Source organism: Tiliqua scincoides, chromosome 1 (genome assembly GCF_035046505.1).
Source record: "Tiliqua scincoides isolate rTilSci1 chromosome 1, rTilSci1.hap2, whole genome shotgun sequence".
Lineage (NCBI taxonomy): Eukaryota > Metazoa > Chordata > Lepidosauria > Squamata > Scincidae > Tiliqua > Tiliqua scincoides.
The window spans coordinates 9,754,016-9,776,543 of NC_089821.1; the positions used below are offsets into that span (position 1 = coordinate 9,754,016).

The 22,528-nt window shown below is 43.1% G+C and overlaps 1 protein-coding gene across 1 annotated transcript in view; it reads left to right on the top strand.

Moving 5' to 3' along the window:
• Positions 1 to 6,900, top strand: part of CDIN1 (CDAN1 interacting nuclease 1) — a 176,182-nt gene extending 169,282 nt beyond the window's left edge. Inside the window, exon 11 of the mRNA XM_066632359.1 lies at positions 4,856 to 6,900. Coding sequence (XP_066488456.1) covers positions 4,856 to 4,991 — 136 coding nt within the window. The 3' untranslated portion in view covers positions 4,992 to 6,900. The remainder of the gene's footprint in view (positions 1 to 4,855) is intronic.
• Positions 6,901 to 22,528: the final 15,628 nt, after the last annotated feature.

Here is a 22,528-nt window from a genome sequence, read left to right on the forward strand (position 1 = left end):
CTGAATTCTCCATTAGAGCAGATATATTGCATTGTACAATGTAGCAGTGATTCTTTGGGAGCAACCAAAACCCAGGGGTCAGGCTGCTGGATTTAGGTGCAAGAGCAGAAGCAAATGAATGGTCAGACAGAAAATCAAGAGATAGCAGACAGATTGAGGGTTGAGAATGCAGAGAGAGACAAGCAAGCTGCCTGTACGAGCTTTCTCACTGCCTTTTATTGAACACTGCAACATCAGTTACATTCCGTTCCTAGATAGTGTGCCACATTAGAATCTCATACAGGGGCTTAGAACAATGGGTGCTTCTTCACAGAGTGCTGTATCAGCTATTGTCACAATTCGGCCTGAGAACTAGCACCCCTTTCGGTGTGCCGTAACAAGGGGGAGGTTTGCCTGCATTGCCATGTCATCAAGGCTTTCTGTGTGCTTCTGCTTAAGCAGCACTAAAACACCACAGTACAAGTTCTTTAATTAAATGTCTTAGCTTCCAAATCTATTAAGATTGTACATTGAAGGTATGGTCACAATCTACCCACACACGTCACTATCTCTACCCATGGGTACAGCTGCAGCTGTGAGAAGGAATCCTCATACAGCTCTACAGAATCTTCTTCTCTCCCAACCCCTGCACAACATTCTGCCCCTTGCTCAAGAATAGAAAGCTGTTTTTTTACCTCTCTCATAGCTGCGCTTCTGTTTGTCTCCTTCCCTGGGACAAGGCCTGCAGGTTGCTCCTGCTCTGGACTGGAATAAGTTGTGTTCTTTGTTTGTTTTTTTATTATTTCTTAATCCATCAAAGAGAATGAAAATTTTGCATTTGGATGTAAAATGTCTAACTGTAGCTTGCTGTATGTAAAATTATCTAAGTGTAGCTTAACTATTTCTGCCTGCACAAACAGGAATTATCAGTGTGTTTTAACCATACCGTATTGCTGACTTTTGTGGCCTATTCAGAGATCACTGGGTTGCTCTATGATGCTGTAAACTCTGTCCTCCAGAGATAATATTGTTAGTATTCATATGATCCCATGGTTTAAAAAAATATATATTAGGTTACAAGCACCAGATTTTGGTGAACTTTTTCAGTTCAGCATCTAATTCATTGTTTCTATGGAGCAGGGATGTCCAAAGTTTTTGGCAGGAGAGCTGCATCATCTCTCTGACACTGTGTCGGGGGCCGGGGAAAAAAGGAATTAATTTACATTTAAAATTTGAATAAATTTACGTACGTTTACATAAACGAATATATTAAAGATGAACTTATATGAAAGAATGAAGGTCTTGCAATAGCTCAAGGCCTATAAAAGGCCTTGCACAAAGCAAGGCTGGCCTTTCCTTTGCTGCCGCTACTGCATCACAGACATGAAACAGCAAGAAGTGGAGGGAGCCCTTGGCCCGCAGCTCACACAAGAGGTCAAACAGTCACCCTCACGCTGAGAGCAGTTGCGTCAGGCCAGTGCAGGTTCCAACAAATCTCTGAAGGGCCAGAGGCTCATTGGAGACTGGGGCTCCCAGCGGGCCGCATTGAGAGGCCTCGAGGGCCGCAAGTGGCCCCAGGGCCAGGGTTTGGGCACCCCTGCTATGAAGAAACAAATGAAAGTATTAGGTAAGTACTCCCAGGATACTGTTGTCCCAGGATAACTCATCATGTGAATGCACTGTTAAAGGCAATATCTTACTTGATGCTACTGTGTCTTCAGGACAGCTTGCCATAGCATCCAGTGGGAGACTTTAGTACCTCATCTTAATCAGGCAGTTTAACAAAAAGGAATGTTATGTTTGAACTAGTGACCAAACTGATTATTATTGTTATTAGGCAGAAATAGTTATTTCTGCTAGATCGGAAAAGTCTTGTTTTCAATCTCTAATATATCCAAAGGACACTTAAGCTTAGAAAGTGGAGAAAACTGTGATAAACAAAAAACGCATAACACCACTTTCTGCACTTCTCATTTTTGATAAAAGGAAAAAAAAATTATTTGATTTTTATTTATTATTTAATGGGGGTGCATGGCTAATGACTGTGGCATCATGGCTAATGACTGTGACTTCATCAGCCATTACTATACAGTCTGTATCACCTATCTACGTAGTATACTTTTAAGGTGATTATAATTTATCATTATAATGTAAATTTTGAATGAAAACACTTAACACCACTTTCTGCACTTCTAATTTGGAAAACACTGAAATCCGTGAAAAATAAAACCATTTTGTCCCACTTTGGCATAGTTAGGCTACTACTACACAAGCCAGAGATCTAAAGGTGGCATGTTTTCCCAAAGTACAAGTGGTAGGGAAAGCCCTTAAAGACTTGTCATCATCTGCTCCTACTGGCAATGAACACTCACGAGAATTATTTCTCACAAAGAACCTAAAACACAAGGCTTTATACAACCTCTCATATTTTAAAATGTTCAGGTTTTGAAAGCAATACTGGATGCCACAGATAACAGTATAGGACAGGGGTGCCCAAACCCCGGCCTGGGGGCCACTTGCGGCCCTTGGGGGCTCCCAATCAGGCCTTCGGGGAGTCCCCAGTCTCCAATGAACCTCTGGCCCTCCAGAGACTTGCTAGAGCCCATGCTGGCCCGATGGAACTGCTCTCAGCATGAAGACGACTGTTCAGCCTCTCACCTGAGCTGTGGGACAAGGGCTTCCTCCACTACTTGCTGTTTCACATCTATGATGCAGCAGTGGCAGAGAAGGAAAGCTTTGTGCAAGGCGTTTTATAGGCCTTGAGCTACTGCAAGACCTTCATTCATTCATAGAAGTTCCATCTCTAATAAATGCATTTATGTAAATTTATTCAAATTTTAAATGTAAATTAATTCTTTTTTTTCCCTGGCTCCCAACACAGTGTCAGAGAGATGATGTGGCCCTCCTGCCAAAATGTTTGGACATCCCTGGTATAGGACATGTTCTCACTCCAATCAGAATGGTCAAAGGACTCCTCTATATTTTGTCCCTTTTGTTCATAAGAACATGAGAAAATAAGAAGAGCCCTGCTGGATCAGCCCAAAGGCCCATCTAATCCAGCTTCCTGTATCTCACAGTGGCCCACCAAATGCCCCAGGGAGCACACCAGATAACAAGAGACCTGCAAGGCCTCCTGGCAATCGTAGTTTAAGAACATAAGAACAGCCCCACTGGATCAGGCCATAGGCCCATCTAGTCCAGCTTCCTGTATCTCACAGCGGCCCACCAAATGCCCCAGGGAGCACACAAGACAACAGACACAACCTGCATCCCAGTGCCCTCCCCTGCATCTGGCAATCAGAGGCAGCCTTTCTCTAAAACCAACATCTTGCACATACCTACTATGACTTGTAACCCGTAATGAACTTTTCCTCCAGAAATATGTCCAATCCCCTCTTAAAGGCATCCAGGCAAGATGCCATCACTACTTCCTGTGGCAAAGAGTTCCTTGAGTTCCAACCTTGTGTTCTGGACTCTGCATCCGCTTTGGTGTTGGAAAGAACTCATCCTAGCACTTCTCATGGTTTGAACATTTGTATTATCAACTTGGTGGGCAAGTAAATTATTATGTCTCCCTTGAAACATTTCCATTGTAATTAAACCATTAACAAAAGCTGGCTACCATGTTGGTGTGAATGCTGAGTACAGCTTTGCGTGCAAACCATTACATGACATTTCATTGAACTTCTACATATGGTCTCTTAACAGCTCATCCTGTACTGTTGTGTTTGGCAAGTTCACTACACCATACAATAAATCACCAAAAGAAAGAGCTTTTTGGCCTCATGTTGGACAGCCTGCAGTAACGTTAGACTGTAGAAGGCTGTTCTGTTTTTAGACATCCTTTTACTAACCCAGCATTCATAATTTATGATTTCACTGTAAAATTCTTGCAACACTACACCAAAAGTAGTGCTTCCCTTTAATTAAGTGCTCTCAGTAGGAAAAACGTGAAACTGATGTGCAAAACATATCGCTGTTCACTGTGATTGATAGTGATTACTTCTTTATGAACCCAGCCTGAGGGTCTGAACTTCCTGATGGGTAAAATAGACCATGGGGCTACTTCCTGAGATGGCCTTGTGGGGATCACTCCATTTTAGTAACAGCAGAGGAATTCTTGAGGCACTGTTTAGAGATTCAAGGAATTAAAACTTGCAGTAAACTCTTGCTGAGCTGGGCTGCAACAATTTCTTCTGCAAATTCTCATAGAGACGTCAAATAACAGTAACTGCTGATCTTTACTGAACTGGAATCTCATCTAATCAATGTATATTACGAAAAGTACTTTAAAACAAAAAATTATGCAATATTAAGCCTGAAATATTAAGCCTGAAATAAAAGAAAAAAATTTATAGCCTGATCCTATCTTACTTTCCAGTGCTGATGCAGCATGCCAATGGTGTGTGTGCTGCAACCTTCAGTGCGGGGGGGGGCATTCAGGGAGAGGTCCTCAAGATAAGGGAACATTTGTTTCCTTACCTGAGCACCGCATTGTGGCTGCATCGGTCCTGGAAAGTTGGGCACTTAGAGCATCTTCTAAATATTATACAGCAGTTAAATAAGAATGCAGCCAAAGTCCCTTACTACCTTTTGTTAATGACGATTTAAGAAAAGCAAACAGTAACAAATATCTGGGAGTTTTTTGGTTTATGGAATTAGATAAACAGAACAAATCCAAAATGTGAAATGCAGCTTACCAGCTAAATGTAGAATTAACCTTAAAAAAAAGTAAAAGTTGTTTTGCTAAGTCTTTGTTACCTGTGTTGCCAGAAGAATGTTGTCTATAGCCACACACACTGCAACTCGGTTAGTAGGTGTGCTTTATAATATTTAGTTTGATTATTTATGTCTGATTGGTTTTTCTTTTATGTAGATTTGGGCCTGGACTAGTTATCTATTGGTACGGATTTATCGAAGAGCTGGATTGTCACCGCAATCGTGGGATCTTGCTAAAAGACTGCTTCCCCGCAAACATAGTTACTCTTTGCGACAGCGCAGCTGAGCAATGAGAGTGGAAGAAAAACCGAGAGGAAAAGGCGAATCCGGAAGCAATTTTACTTTCCTGCAGTATAAACTACTGGCAACATCTGCCCTGAACTTCAGTTGAACTCTCGCTGCCCAGGATCCACACTACTACTCCTTTTAGACAAACACATCAAGGGTTTCTGTTTTACTTCAGCCTTCTGCTGATGGAAGCAGCCAAAAAATACAGACACAGCCCAAACATTATCAACATTTCTGTCTCTGTCAAACAGTTTATAGATAGCAGTAATCTTCCTTCCTTCCGGATGGCTTCTCCTTGCACTTTGGACAAAAGAAGAAAAGTGGAGACTGCAAGGTGTGACTCTCAGTTTTCCTCCTGGTATGAAATCACCTTGAAAAAATGCCTTCTGTCACACACAACTTTTTTTCTGGTAAATGTTAAAAATCTAGCTCCAGACAAGCTGAATGTCAAGTTGCCACCCCAGTACTCCTACGGTGTTCCTATCTTCACTCATTCGTATAGCCATAAGAGCTTGTGTCATCTGGCAATTCAGTATTTTAACTTTCAGCTTCCCGGCATTTGGTGCACAAAGCCAGGCAGTTGACTTTTCTTTTTAATGTAAGTTTAATTTCTGGAATTAATGAGTTACCTTATTTTATGTTCTCAAAAGCCCATGCAGATTATTATAAAAATGTTATTCTAAAGAATTGTCTTTTTATCTAACCTCTGAAATTAACGCTCAGAAATGCGTTCTGTGTTTGAAGGCTGAAAAGATATGTTGGTGATGATGTCTTAAAATGAAACAAACATGAAACATCATTTGAATTTGAAACTTGAAAATCTTTGTTACAAAAGTATTTGATGATCTTATGCCTCTTCCATTGTCTTTCGCTGCCCCAGCAATAGGAAACCGGAAGAATTCAACTATCATCACTCCTTTTACTCCTATTTTTGGAGAGTTGTGACCCTGTTCCCACCCATTTAGAGAATCAGTCCTACCCACATTTGTCATATATATTAATATGGTTTCCTATATTAATCACTAACGTTGTGAAACCTACGTAATCACACTCTTTAAATAGCCATCTCAACAGGGGAAGAGGCCATTGTTCTGCCTGGTCGCTTGCTGCTGCTTTTTTCCAGACAGCAGACTTTATTCAGACAGGTAGTTTTACTGTCTTTTTTATTAAAAGAAATAGCTTTCCTTCCCCCCCCCCGTCCATTTGCAACAGAGAAATCTCAGTGCTTCTCCTAGTCTATGACTTGCCTAGTTGACAAAGATCACCCTGCAGTTTTTGAAGTATGTTTCTGTGAAAGATTAAACTTTCAGCAAGACCTTATTTCAAGCAGCTGTAACTCATTTATGTTCAACTGTTTAACATATTGCGACAGGCTCACCAGTCTGCACATAAAAGATGGCAGGCAAAATCTGTGGTGTGTAACTTAACTGGTACTACACAATGGTATTCAGGGTGTTACTGCCGAGCATGCAAAAAACCTTGAACAAGGTGAAAATGAAACAGTAATTGAGCATTTATTCCAGTACAAGACGGAAGAGGACGAGGGCCTGAATGGAAAAGGCTTCAAAACTGTCTTTGCTTGAGGTGGTACAGCTGCATTTTGTTGTATGAAATAATCTGCTACAGCAGCCTTTATACGATGGCCTGCTACTCCTCTCTCTCTCTCTCTCTCTCTCTCTCTCTCTCTCTCTCTCTCTCTTTTTCACGTTCTTTGTAATAAATTAAATTTATCTTCACAGATGTTGAAAATCCTGCTCATGCTCTATCTTTGTTTTATTTGAATTTTACATTAAATTTGCAGTAAGGAAAGATAAATAGATGAGGTGCTTGCAGTAGCATAGCTAGAGGGGATGCAAAGCACCAAGTGTTGCACAGAGCCTCGTTGTAGCGTGCAAGCAGCCCCTCCGCTTTAGAGCCATTCTGAACCACTAGTGCAAAATGGAGGAGATGCCTCTATTTTGCTCTAGCAGCCCGGAATGGCTCCGAGGGGGAGGGAGAAGAGCCGCTTGCATGCTGCGGTGTGTCTCCATGCAACACTGCTTTGCACCCCCTCTAGCTATGCTACTGGGTGCTTGTATTAACATAAGAACAGCCCCACTGGATCAGGCCATAGGCCCATCTAGTCCAGCTTCCTGTATCTCACAGCGGCCCACCAAATGCCCCAGGACTATTTTAGTTCTTCCACCCCTCCATAAGGTTGTGACATAACAAGTTGGGTGAATAAACTGATGTCTTCAATCACCATTTTTGACTTCATCTCTGTGTAGGCTCATTTCTAAATAAGCATCTTTAAAAATAGTGTGACGCTAGCCATAAAGGTGTGTTAAACTGCACTAATTCTAGTTCCACTGGCTTACCATCATCAGAATGATTTTGAACATTGGTCCCATTGCATATAAAGCAGTGGGGGCAAGGGGTGCAAATGGTCCAGGCACTGTGCGGGGGGAGGGGCACAGGATATGTCAAGAATCGCACTGAGAGTGGCAGTTTAAAATGGTGTTGCTGGTTTTCTGTGGTATAAAATGATGATTTTGTGCATATTTTGTAAAAAATCAAATATAAGCATCAACTCTAAGTGGCTGTTTCAAAAAAGACAACTGCATTTTTTAAACAACACTATAGTCATTAGAACCTTAACATTACAGCCACATTCATTTTATGGAGACAGTCTTCGGCAGAGTGCGCTAATGAATTATGCCAAGCAAGAAAACAGAAGTGTGCATAAAACTGAGTGATGTTTTCACTGGCATATATAGACTTTCCAAGCATCTGGTCTTACAGACACTGTAAAAAGGCCTTTCCTCGAGCCATAGAAATTGCTGCATTTGCGCGCAATGAGTTCAATATGGAGGTAAAAAAAAAACAAACTTCTGGTTCATCAATAATGAGTCATGGACACACATGGGCTCATTCTCAGTTGCCAGAGGCTGAGTTAATTATGCTTTTGCTATCCTGAAAAAAAATTAATTTCTTAGAAATACAAAAAGAAGATTTAAATAGGTGGAAGGGAAGCTAGAGGTGACTAGTCAATTGTCCAACGCGGTAACGTAGCCAGAGGGGAGGTGGTGCGTTAGGTACTGCATGCGGCGCAACATGCCATATCAGTGCCCCCCCCCACTTGCCATCAGAGCCATTTCAGGTAGTGATGGCAACGTGGTCGAGATGCATTCATCTCCAGCGCATTGCCATTGCTGCGTGGAATGGCTCTGACAGCAAGTGAGAGGAGCCGCTTCAAAGGCACACTGCTATGCCTGCAGTACTTATCACAGTGTCCCCCTCTAGCTACACTACTGGTCCAACAAACTTCTTTTCTGACCAAGAATCTTCAGTCATTTCAAAGGTCCTACACTCAAAGGTCCTACACCACCATGGCACTCTCTTCTCTTCATTCCTTTGTTCTGGCAATTGTGATTCAATTGTAGCAAACTTAAATTTATTCCTAAAAGGGAGAAGGTTTACCCCCCCCCCCGCCCCGGCAAAACATTTGTTCAGTGATTCCCCAAAAGGTAGATTATGATACACATAGCTCCAGGAGTTTGCAGAAATATAAACTTGTTGCTTGGCTACTGACAGAGGAAATTTAAGCACCAAATCCTATCCAACTATTCAGCACTGGTGCAGCCATGCCAACAGGGCATGCACTGCATCCTGTAGCAAGAGGACTTTCATGGAGACCTCTTCCAGCTAAGGGAATGTTTGTTCCCTTTCCTTGAGGCTCCATTGCGACTGCACTGATATTGGAAAGTTGGATAGGATTGGGCCCTAAGGAAAGTATCATATATAAGCCTTGTAAGTCCAGGAACAGGATTAACGAATATGTCCTAAGCAACTTAAAATATATTTGGTGTACTTGTGAACATTTTCAATTGCACAAAAGTAGCAGAACACTTTGAATTTCACTGAGTCAAACAGCAGCAGCTATTCCTGGGGCTTGAGGATTTGGGGCAAAATCAAGTTTTGATTTTGCCTCTCCTTCATCTGTGTTGGCCATCGTCACGATAGTGATATGAGTTGCCTTTGAGTACATGTGGAACCACATTGCAAGACAAGCCTTTCTCAGGTAAATTATATCTGTAACTGCTGCTGTAAAATGGGGCAGGAGGCTGGAAGAACTCTGGGGTGTTCTTTTATCGTGTCTACACACTGTCAGGATATCAGAACATAAGACAAGCCCTGCTGGATCAGACCAAAGGCCCATCTAGTCCAGCTTCCTGTATCTCGTATAATGTGAAGTGCAGGAGGTTGAACCTAAATGTGAGGGTTGAACCTAAATGTGAGAGGTGGTGCCAAGCACCGTAAGGGAAGCTTGCACATCACTGTTCCTACCACTGTGATGGAGAACCCCTTGTAGGAGGACTATCTCGTTACACATCAGATCCCCCAACTCACAAGAAATTAGTGGATTAGGAAATTGTCTCCCTCCCTGAACCCAGGGAAGGTGTTCATAATTTCCTCACATTTGAGTTGCGGTTCTTGATATGTGGACCATTACTTGTTCATAGAATGCTGGAATAAATACAATACTCTTATTGTGCAACAGTTAATGTCCTGCACGGCTTTATGTTCACTTATTCAACAAAGACCCCAGAAACCAGGTCAGAGAATGCTTAAGGTCAGGCAGGGGCTATATGCTCAGGAAGCAGCAGACATGACTGCTAGCGAGACTGACAAAGACTCAAGATAGCTGAAATGATAGAAAATGGGACAAAGCAGGCTATGGCCTTAAAATTAGAGACCTGAGGAAACAGTGAAGAGAAGGCATGGAACTGAAGAATGGGGAAGCCAATAAGAAATCAATCACAGAGGCTGGGAACTGGCAGGGGTGTGTACTATTAACAGGAATTAAGTGAACAAGCAAGCAAGATTTGGATGTCTGGGGAGTGTAGACCAGGAGCCAAAAGGAGCAGAGAATACCAGGCTCAGAACCTAGACTTTGACCAGCAGAATGCTTCCAGTTGTGCCAGGCTGTTACTGCAGCAATTTGACTTCGAAAAATACTCTAAAAAGCATGGAGGCCAAGAGGTAGTTGAACCTAAATGCCGTATATCGGTTTAGGAATGGCATCAAGAGGCCATCTAGGTTGGGCACTAATTGAGGGTCCACACCTCTCAGAATCCACCTGGCCATGCCAATCCCTAAACCCTGGAGGCCACAGAAGTGCCCAGTGTAGAGCTTTTTCCTAGCAACTTGATCCACTCTGTTCAAACTTCTTTTTGTTTTTATTTTCTCAGAAAAGGCATTGAGAATAAAACGGCTAATATTAGAATGCAGTTGTACAAATCGATGGTAAGGCCACACCTGGAGTTTTGCGTCCAATTCTGGTTGCCGCATCTCAAAAAGGACATAGTGGAAATGGAAAAGGTGCAAAAGAGAGTGACTAAGGGCGCAATCCTAACCTTGAGTTTGGCTGGCCCAAGTCCCTTAGGCCGGCCTGGGAGGGTTGCAAACGTGCTTCCATAAAGCACGTTTGCGCCTCCTCAAGGGGAAGCCAGGTTGCCACAGGATGTGGTGATGGCATCTGGCCTAGATGCCTTTAAAAAGAGATTGGACAAATTTCTAGAGGAAAAATTCATCACAAGTTACAAGCCATGATATGTATGTGCAACCTTCTGATTTTAGAAATAGGCTATGTCAGAATGCCAGATGCAAGGGAGGGCACTAGGATGCAGGTCTCTTGTTATCTGGTGTGCTCCCTGGGGCATCTGGTGGGCCACTGTGAGATACAGGAAGCTGGAGTAGGTGAGCCTGTGGCCTGATCCAGCAGGGCTCTTCTTATGTTCTTTAAACTAATCAGCCACACTGTGGCAGAAGGTTTTAGTTTATTCCTAATGTCGCCCTAACAAAGTGTGCAAGTGCATAGAGCAACATGCATAAGAGAACTGTATGCAGTTGGAAGTTTAACAGTACATGTCATGTTGACCTGTATTGCCAGATACATAGAACTGAACTTTAAATGTAATCATCAACACTAGTGGGTCATTTCCACTTAGCTTCCTTAGTTTATATATAGTTGGCTGTAATAGCCTTGCTTCAAGTGGCCGGTGAGTAGACCCCCTAACGTCACTTTTTTATGACTGCAGTAGAGGTACAACAAATACCTTACAGAAATGTGCGCCAAGATGGCTAACAAGAGGCGTCGCTTGGCAGCAAATTGACTCTTTATAGGGGACTTATCTAGTGCAATCTGTCTCAAATAGGCCTTTCTTGGTTAACAAAGAGGATGCACATTACACAAAGTTTGGAAGGCCAAATGGATCACTCCAATGTTTCTCCCCTGTGTATACTAAATATTATTTGAAACTGTATTATTAAGAACATGCCAGGATTGAAAAGATTAAATAATGAAGATGTAATGAATGCAGTAATAAACAGAGCAGATTCAGTTCACTGTGCCTTTTTTACTTTCCTGCCATTGTTTAATATATGACTGTTATACAAAGAGCAGTTTAGGTCAGCTACTATAAATTATGTTTTTAGTACAATAGTAATCTAGTAACATTATTTCAAAGCTTGATCAAAGCGCTTCAAAACTCCTCTCTAAACTTTTCCATATTACAGGAAAAACTTTATTTTGAAGTCTTAATAGTTTGCTCCAAGAATTGACAATGGAAACCAACCCTTAGGAATGTCTTTTTCTTGAATTGGAGTGATATGGCACAGATACGGTTTATTGGAAGCAGATAATGAACTCTAACATATTGTGCGATAATTATTAGGATGTAGGCATTGCTCCTATAACTGTAGTTCCAAGCGTTAGTTTCCAAATTTGTGCATTAAAATTCCTCCCTTAAGGCAATCGTCACAATGGAAGGGCTACTCTGCACCAAAAGGTGCATAGTCTTTTCACTGATTTTTGATGTTGTGCCATTGTGCACCAGTGCCATGAAATAAAGATCTGTGCAATGTTTCTGTGTAACATTTGCAAATTAAAGAAAAAAAGCACATGTTTCTGTGTAACATTAAAAAAAAAAAAGCACTATCAAAAGCTGGCCCAGGTCTGTAGCTGGAATTTGTGTAGTGGGAATAGAAGTGTACTCAGGAAAGAGCAATGTAAGGCAATGTAAAACAGCAAAATCCTAGCAGTAGCTTCATAGACTCACAAAAAGTCTGGTCCAACAAGAAGCTGACGGAACATACCAAGATCCAGGTCTACAGAGCTTGCTTCCTGAGTACACTTCTGTACTGCAGCGAGTCATGGACTCTTCGCTCACAACAGGAGAGGAAACTGAACGCTTTCCACATGTGCTGCCTCCGATGCATCCTCGGCATCACCTGGCAGGACAAAGTTCCAAACAACACAGTTCTGGAAAGTGCTGGAATCCCTAGCATGTATTCACTGCTGAAAAAGAGACACCTGCGTTGGCTCGGTCATGTCGTGAGAATGGGTGATGGCTGCTTCCCAAAGGATCTCCTCTATGGAGAACTCGTGCAAGGAAAGCGCCCTACAGGTAGACCACAGCTGCGATACAAGGACATCTGCAAGAGGAATCTGAAGGCCTTAGGAGTGGACCTCAACAGATGGGAAACCCTGGCCTCTGAGCGGCCCGCTTGGAGGCAGGCTGTGCAGCAGGGCCTTTCCCAGTTTGAAGAGACACTTGGCCAACAGTCTGAGGCAAAGAGGCAAAGAAGGAAGGCCCATAGCCAGGGAGGCAGACCAGGGACAGACTGCACTTGCTCCCGGTGTGGAAGGGATTGTCACTCCCGAATTGGCCTTTTCAGCCACACTAGACGCTGTGCCAGAACCACCTTTCAGAGCGTGATACCAGAGTCTCTCGAGACTGAAGGTTGCCAACAACAAGCTTCATAAGCTGAAAGTATTTTCTTAAGTATATTTAATAAAATACATTAATCTATCTATATGTAGTAATAGACTAATTGTATATATAAAAGACAGTTTCCAGTTTTCTATCCCTCTTCTCCAACATTCTGTTGCATGCCAGACTGACCAATAAGTAAAATCTAGCATGGAGCTATGCAGATGGGCCCAAGTTTGATCTTCAATAAGTAGGGTTGAAAGGGGCTCAGGTAGGTTTAGTACTCCTAGTCCCATCCCAATGGGGTTTCTGGGTACAGTCTTTCCTTTTCTTCCACATCAGTCACTTATGAATGAAGTAAACCACTGCACTTGGGAACATTGGTGTAGGAATGGTGAAACCTGTCTTCCATCCCCTGGGTAGTATGATGGTGCCAAGGGATGTGTATCCATACAATTAAACAAAGTGACTTATTGCTTCTCAGAGGGTCTGTAGTGGAGAAGAGGGGAGGGAACTACATTTGGCACAGACGTGCTTCCACTAATGCAAGACCTGAATTCAATCCATGATCTGTTTCTTGGCAGTATTTAAGTTTAGTGAGTTTTATCATAAACAATCCCAGATCCCATTTTTTGGAAATCACATTGGGTAAAATTAATGGTTAGCTCAAGTTAGGACACCATTTAGGTTGCATCCAGAAGCATTTCAACTAATTATGGTCCAGTGACGTCAGTGGGAAAGTACTAACCTGCTTAACTCTCCCCATCAATATCAATGGGAGATAATGTAACATTGGATTAATTCTTCCATTCAAAGCAAGGGGGCTTAAGTATTTTATTAACTGTGGCTTGCATCACTTGTTTATTTTAATTTTTGTAACATTTCTGTTTCCACACTCTTGGATCAGATGCAGTTCGATCCGTCGCTTCCCATTTGCACTAATTCCTGAATAGGACATCAAATGGGGACATGGGGAGGACATATGAAGTGGATGTCACTGTGCATCTATGGAGCCCGTGTAAGTCTGTCTGTTTCTAGGCAGGCTGTTCAGAAACATTAAAACGAAATGAAACCCAGACAATTAAGTAATAACAACTGAGGTTCAGGGTTTAATTGAGGGCCTAAGGTGAAACCAATGACCATTAACCCCAGTTGGTCATTAATTCTCTTAAGAAATATCCGTGGCTCAGGTTATTTCTATTATAATGCAGCTTAAACATTTCCCTTTAGAGAACAATGGTTTTGCCTTTTGCCCCTTGTCTAAAGGAATTGGGGGGGAAAGTTGAGAGGTAAAGAGCTTAGATGGCACTCCAAGCTCTCCCAGAAAGTGAATATTCTTGGCCAATCATGTCGTATATTTCGTTCACATGGTTGATAGCCGCAATAGAGCTGGGTCTGCGTTCAGTCAAAATCTATTACCCACTGCACTTTTAATTAACATTTAACAATTAAATGACTTTAAATGACTTCTAGCTCTGCAAAGTTTTCTAATAAAATGGAAGTGTGACGGGATAAGTACTGCAAGTTCATGCCGTAAGATAAATTCTAATGGCAATAATGATTTGCGGGGGGCAGGTTCCTGCCATTAACATAAATCCTGGGTTATATACCAAAATCATTAAGCAAAAAATGCAAATCACAGCAAACTTCAATAAGATTAGAACGGTGAGTGATTCGTGGGACTAATCAAGCCATAGAAATGCTTTCTTAGTTCTATTTTAAGTCTGTTAAAGCTTGCTCTGGGAACAAAAAACTTTGTGTGATCTCCACAGCCCTGATGACTTCCACAGCTGCATTTTGTAATTCCTTCTGTGAGCTCGCTAGTGTATTTTATACACTTTGAGCAGCACCAAAATAGCAGATCCTTTATTTGTGTGTAATATTAATATTTCATACCAATATTATTCATTCCAAAAAATTCCTAATAGACCTATCCTACAAGGTGATGTGCAGAGCTAGATATACCTACCCCATGGAGAGATGACATATAAAGAATAGGGAAATATCAAATAAGTAAAATAGAAGGGTCATTCCCCCCCCCCCACTCATTACAACAAAACCAATCTCCCATCTGTCTCTCTAGTCATTATTAATTGCTTTTATAGATATATTCATTAGAGTGGAGCAGGAAAGAAACATGCCATTGGGGATTGTCTCAGAGCAGGTGTTCTGTGTATATGGGACTGTATGGAAGTACACATGGAAATGTTTGTGAGTTGTCATGAGATGGAAGACCCCAGCACAGGGCAGGACTCAAGACATGACACAAGAAGTATCAAAAACAAATAGACTGATTGCCATCCAAATTTTAACCTTCAGTTGCTTATTGTCTTTGGTGGGACAACAAAAAATAGAAACTTTGAGGATTGCAGCTAGTATATTTTTCCCCCTTCTCGTAGTATTGATAAGAAGATGATCTTCCAAATGGGTAAAGATCCTGGCCACTATGGCGTGAAGAGGCATGCTTGAAGGTCCGGTACCCCCTTTCTGAGACCTCCGGAAGGCCTTAAAACATCATTTCCAGTTTTCGGCCATGTGCAGACTCTCTGTCCCTCAGAATGCCTCAGGGTAGCATAGCTAAGGGGGTGGTGGCAGCAGTCCCCAGTCATGCCACCAGGGTCGCTTGCACCCATGGACACACACCCCCGGTACACCACAGCAATGAAGAGAACCAGCACTTTGGAAATCACTTTGGCATAGGACAAGTTCTATAACTCATGCACACACTCCAACAAAGGCACCATCATGGAACTTTAAAAATAACTACCAGAATCATTGTTCTATGTTGCCTGAGGTTGTCTCTATTGCAGACCTGTTATAAATCTAGGTAGCCTTTGCTGATTTATCTTTCCATTTGTGAACTTCTGAACTCAGTCAAACTCGGTCCTTCTGAACTCAGAATACTCAGGGTAAGAATGTTATCTGGGCAGCAAAATCCACAAACCAGGTAAACTGGTATTTCTTGTTGGCAACCTTCAGTCTCAAGAGACTATGGTATCACGCTCTGAAAGGTTGTTTTGGAACATCGTCTAGTATGGCTGAAAAGGCCAATTCGGGAGTGACAATCCCTTCCACAACGGGAGCAAGTGCAGTCTGTCCCTGGTCTGCCTGCCTGGCTATGGGCCTTCCTTCTTTGCCTCTTTGCCTCAGACTGTTGGCCAAGTGTCTCTTCAAACTGGGAAAGGCCATGCTGCACAGCCTGCCTCCAAGCGGGACGCTCAGAGGCCAAGATTTCCCACTTGTTGAGGTTCATTCCTAAGGCCTTCAGATCCCTCTTGCAGATGTCCTTGTATCGCAGCTGTGGTCTACCTGTAGGGCGCTTTCCTTGCACGAGTTCTCCATAGAGGAGATCCTTTGGGATCCGGCCATCATCCATTCTCACGACATGACCGAGCCAACGCAGGTGTCTCTGTTTCAGCAGTGCATACATGCTAGGGATTCCAGCACGTTCCAGGACTGTGTTGTTTGGAACTTTGTCCTGCCAGGAATGCCGAGAATGCATCGGAGGCAGCGCATGTGGAAAGCGTTCAGTTTCCTCTCCTGTTGTGAGCGAAGAGTCCATGACTCGCTGCAGTACAGAAGTGTACTCAGGACGCAAGCTCTGTAGACCTGGATCTTGGTATGTTCCGTCAGCTTCTTGTTGGACCAGACTCTCTTTGTGAGTCTGGAAAACGTGGTAGCTGCTTTACCAATGCGTTTGTTTAGTTCGGTATCGAGAGAAAGAGTGTCAGAGATTGTTGAGCCAAGGTACACAAAGTCATGGACAACCTCCAGTTCGTGCGCAGAGATTGTAATGCAGGGAGGTGAGTCCACATCCTGAACCATGACTTGTGTTTTCTTCAGGCTGATCGTCAGTCCAAAATCTTGGCAGGCCTTGCTAAAACGATCCATGAGCTGCTGGAGATCTTTGGCAGAGTGGGTAGTGACAGCTGCATCGTCGGCAAAGAGGAAGTCACGCAGACATTTCAGCTGGACTTTGGTATAAACTGGTATATCTGAATATAAATGTATCCCACTGACGTCAACTGTCACATGGAATCAGTGACGCTAAATGAGCTGAAGTCCATGCACTCCAGCTTAATTGGTTTTTAGATTGCAGCCTTATAACACCATCAAGCAAATGTTCGGCACACTTAAGTCCTGTTGGAATTAGTTGGAGTTAAGTAGGCCTAAATGTTTGTGGCTTTCACCCTTAGGTTCCAATCTTTCTATATAATAGGATTGATTATCTGGAAGTCTTTGGAGAGAGGAGAGGTGCTGACTCGGCTTCTTGGCCGTCTTATTGCTGCCACTTAGACAACCCTATACCTGTGGGGCTGTATATCAATGCCAGCAAGGCAGAGAAGACGGTCTTTTGTGATATCTGTGATTAATAGATGCATATAGGCATGTTATAGAACAGCGTTATGGTTATAAGCTCATCAATATATGGTGTTATAGACGGTTATAAAATATAGTTATAAGCAATCCCCTGATCTCTTGGACACTCTAACAATTGATTAGCCATTTATTAAAACATTAAGTGTTCATTAGATCATAAATGAAAAATTTAAACGGTGTCTGTAAAAGTTTGAGAGCAGATAAATATTTATTAAATACTATAAAGGCCCATATAACTATTTGCTTCAAGACATTACAAGGCATTTTAATGTTCAACATTAGTTTGATTTTCTCTTTCTGGAGATCCTGTATTTGAATCTTATGTGTCTTGGGTTATTCCAGAAATTGAACTAGGGCAGTAGACATTTTGAGTGGAGAAAGAACACAAGCAGGAAAGGTAACCTGTGTAATGTAGGATACAGGGGGCCCTCATTATCCACGGGGGTTCCATTCTCAGTACCCCTGCAGATACCAGAATCCATGGATGTTCAAATCCATGGATTTGGGCTCACCTAGACCATCCAGAGGGTAATTTGAGGGCTGGGGGTGCCAACCTTCATAATGCAGTTTCAGGCAAAAAATTTTTTAAAAAAGAAATGACTTCTGGTTTCTCAGGGAAAATTGGAAGTGATATTTTTGTGCCTTTATAATGCTGTCTGAGAACTTAACAACAGCCCCACTGGATCAGGCCATAGGCTCATCTAGTCCAGCTTCCTGTATCAGCAGTCCCACCAAATGCCCCAGGGAGCACACCAGATAACAAGAGACCTGCATCTTGGTGCCCTCCCTTGCATCTGGCATAGCCTATTTCTAAAATCAGGAGGTTGCACATAAACACCATGGCTTGCAACCCGTAATGGATTTTTCCTCCAGAAACTTGTCCAATCCCCTTTTAAAGGCATCCAGGCCAGATGCCGTCACCACATCCTGTGGCAAGGAGTTCCACAGACCAACCACATGCTGAGTAAAGAAATATTTTCTTTTGTCTGTTCTAACTCTTCCAACACTGAATTTTAGTGGATGTCCCCTGGTTCTGGTGTTATGTGAGAGTGTAAAGAGCATCTCTATCCACTTTATCCTTCCCATGCATAATTTTGTATGTCTCAATCATGTCCCCCCTCAGGCGTCTTTTTTCTAGGCTGAAGAGGCCCAAACGCCATAGCCTTTCCTCATAAGGAAGGTGCCCCAGCCCAGTAATCATTTTAGTCACTCTCTTTTGCACCTTTTCCATTTCCACCATGTCCTTTTTGAGATGCAGCGACCAGAACTGGACACAATACTCCAGGTGTGGCCTTACCATCGATTTGTACAATGGCATTATAATATTAGCCGTTTTGTTCCCAATACCTTTTCTAATGATCCCAAGCATAGAATTGGCCTTCTTCACTGCCGCCGCACATTGGGTCGACACTTTCATCGACCTGTCCACCACCACCCCAGGATCGCTCTCCTGATCTGTCACACACAGCTCAGAACCCATTAGCCTATTAGAAAATTCTGCACAGCTTCCCTGGGCCTCAGAATGCCTTATTAAAAACATTGCTGCTGGTTTCCCTGAGATCACCCTCAGATCACCCAGGGACCAGGTGGACCCAAATCTGTGGGATCGGAATCCATGGATATCAAGGGTCCACTGTACAATGTTGCTTCGACAGTGGCATAGCTAGAGGGGACAGTGAGGTAAGTAGTGCAGGCGCTGACACATCCCATGTAAGAGGCCCCCTCTCACTTGCTGTCGGAGCCATCCCAGGCAGCGATGGCCATGCAAAGGTTTCAATGCAAGATAATATATCGACAACTAGTTCGAAAACTGCCTCTGGCATAGGTTGTTGAAGCAAAACCCAGCTGGAGGGAACAAAGTGGAAGAACAAGTCTGTTGCCTGTCTATTCTTGTTCTCCGATCCCTTCAGATCAGATTCAGATAAGACAAAAACAATTCTGAGGGATCCTATAAAAACCCCTGAACCCCTCTGTCTTTCATTTTGGAAAGTTGGGTTCTCTCTAAGTTCAGCATCCGGATGTTAAACGTTGTTTTAACATATGAAGTGAGAAGCAGCGGGCTTGTCGCCCAGGGTCTGCTCCAACAGCAAGGGTCTCCTCAGGAGCAAGGGTCTCCTCAGGAGCAAGGGTCTCCTTCGGAATAAGGAATAGGTACTACCAGGATTCAGCCCCCAAACAAGAAGTGGGAATGAGAACTCTCCACACCTGGGGATGATGATGAGGACATCCAGGAAGGGGTGGAGCCCTTGGGGTGAGCTGATGGGTTCATAGGGAGCCCAGCAGCTAAAGGGAGAGGTTTTCCCTGGGGATTGGGTTCCTGGGAAATGGTGGGAGTGAGCTGCAGCAAACCCCTCACCTGGCCCTTAACTGAGCCTCACCTTGGAGGGGCTGGAGTTGCTATCTGTCAAGGGTGGGGCCACACCCCTACATGGGATCCGGGGGCAGGCCCTACAGGGGCACTCCCAGCCACCAGCTCCTGGGGTGAGGAACAGCCCACCTTGGACCAGAGACAGAGGGCCCTAGCAGTTACTGGGAGCAGGTTGGGGGTGCAGAGCCTCTCCTGAAGAGCCTAGCAGCGGGGTCACAGGGACAGGGCGAAAGGATACTGGACCAGCCTGCCTTGCTTCAATATTCATGTGGACCAAGTGCCCGACCTGTATCCTCCACTCCTGAGGCTGCGGCGGCACAGCTCTTGCTGACCCAAGCCTTTCCAGCCTATGGACGCTCCCCATCCAGGACTTCATTTGACCAGCAGAGCCAAGTGAATCCAGGCTGTTGAACTGTGAACAAAGCCTACTTGAAGGGCTCGTGGCCCAGTGGCGTAACAGGGTCCTAATGAATGTGAAATACTTGGCAAAAATAAGTCACCTTTGCCAATACCATCAGCCCTCCCAGTGGTTCTTCTCAAGAGCTGGTAAGTCCTCAGCCGGTCGCCCCTTACTGTGGCCGCCCTTGCCCCCCCAAGGGGAGGGGCAAGGGACAGCTATGGAGGCACAGGGCTAATGGAAAAAAATTCCTAGGACAAAAAGCAATCTGATCCACAAGGAACATTCCCACCTTCTTAACCACTTCATGTTCCAGATTTATCCTGCGTCAACTATACTGCTTTTACTTAATTTAAGGTATGCCTGAAAACGGACGTGAGCTTTCTTTTTTTTTTTTTAATGTACATTTAAAAAATGTACATTTTTCGTTTCCGGGCCCAATTCAAGGTGCTGGTTTTGACCTTTAAATCCCTATACTGCTCTGGGCCAGGGTATCTTAGAGACCACCTACTTCCGCACAATCCAGCTCGTCCCCTTAGGTCATCAGAGAAGGCCTTTTTACAAGTGCTGCCATCTAGGGAGGTATGTGGGGCGGCGGCAAGAAATAGGGCCTTCTCAGTAGTGGCACCAACATTATGGAACTCCCTTCCCCTTGACTTGAGAATTGGCTCCCTCTCTTGAGACTTTTCGGCGAGGCCTGAAGACGCTTCTGTTTAAATAAGTCTTCTGAGTTCATGGCCTTTTAAACATCTTTTAGTATTTTTTTACAGGCCTGATTCCTCTATGATCTGCTGCTTTATGCTCTTTTTATCTGACTACTGTTTTTATGGTATCTGTTAATGTGATTTTAATATGTTTTTTATCTGTTGGTTAAATTATGTTTTTAATCTGTTTTTAACATGTTGTAAGCCGCCCTGGGTCCCTTTTAGGGAGAAGGGCGGGATATAAATAAAGTTTATTATTATTATTATTATTATTATTATTATTATTATTATACTTCAGTGATTCTGGAAGGTAAGAAAAGTTAGTGAATCTAATAAAAATTAAAAGAGGAAATTATCAAAATTTGGACAAAGGTAAAGGAAAAAGAATGTACAGGCACCTATTAAAAGAAAACATATGTAAGGCTTTTGAACAGGAGGGGGGACGAACGGCCACAAAGCTACCAAGCATGACAGACACTGAAAAAAAGAGAAGTTACTTTCTGTTTAAAAGATGACACCTCTATTGGCCATCCGATCACTTTAAAGAAGCCTTGTTCTGCTCTGCAGGGAATAGGACACCTGTGTAATGACCCGATAAGGTCTTACCCTGCTTGATTGAGGAAGGCTTGCCCCTGCTGCTTTCCCCTTGATTGGGGAAAGGGCAGCTGCTACTTAGGTCTCTGGTGACAGTGGGCTTTTCCGGCTGTCATCCTTGGGGACCCTGCAGGTTGTCTCTAGCTGTGGCCATGTTGACTGGCTGATCTGCCTCCGTTCAGGAGTAGATGTGATGCAATATTCATTGTGGAAAGACCGTGGAGAGGGGGGCATGAAGTCGGGGAGAGACAAGGCACCGAGAGAGGAAGAGGTTTACTCATCCCATTAGTTGTATACAGCCTGTCACTGGAGTCTGAAGTAGGAGACAAATGTGGTTAGAAAGAGTTATTGGGTGCAGAGAAAATAACATGTTGCTTTGTTGACTGCAAAAATCAAATCAACCCTGAACTAGGCTGGCAGAAAGGGAATTAAAACTTGATTTAGTGTAATTTTTTTGGTAGCATAATTTTAGATTTTAGTAAGCTAATTCCAGAATCTGTGCATCTTTAAAAACGGTGAAAATTTATTTTCAGTAGGATTCGATTGTAATTTTCAGAATGATTCACCATCTTGACAAGTGTGGCAGCCAGTTCTGAATCCAGGTAGCGTCAAAAGGATTTTTTGTTTGGTTTGTTGGTTAGTGTGCAAGCTTCCTTCGGAACTGGGTGTCAATATGTATGCGAGAGTGAAAGTATATGGAAGCGTTGTCTTGTGCCAAGAACAGGAAGCAGCTTTTATGGAAATCCTTTCATTGGCGCTATCTTTGATTTCCGAACATTTCCCTTGTATCCTTTATTTAATCAGGCAAATTCCAAAATTTTGGAACTACTTTTAGAATTCATAGCCAGAGAACCAAACCCGTGGGTACATGCTGCTGATGAATTAAGGTGGCACCTAATTTATATTAAGAAAATAGATTTGTCAAATAAATATTAAGTGCTGGATTATATAAGGGGAAATATAATAAAATATTGCATGCTCCTTCACAGTGATGTCATTGTCATGAGCTACTCTGGAGACCAGGGCCTGTTTATCCATAATAATAAACCTGGCTGAGGTGGTCAATTGAGGCTGAAGGTTGGCAAAGAACACCTACTTCCAGCTGCCCTATCTCATCTCCACTATTACTCTTCTCTGGGGTGGAAAAGGAAAAGAGGATAGAGGGAAAGAGGATGTGTGAAGGGAAGAACAGGTATTCTAGCCCATCACTCTCCTTCCACACTTCCATTCCATCTACATTTCTCATAGTGTGCTGTAGACACTTCTTTCTATTGTCCCACTGTTCCTTCTGGTCAAACAGATTTTATAGACTTTTGAAGTACGTTGGCTGACTTCATTAAGCCCG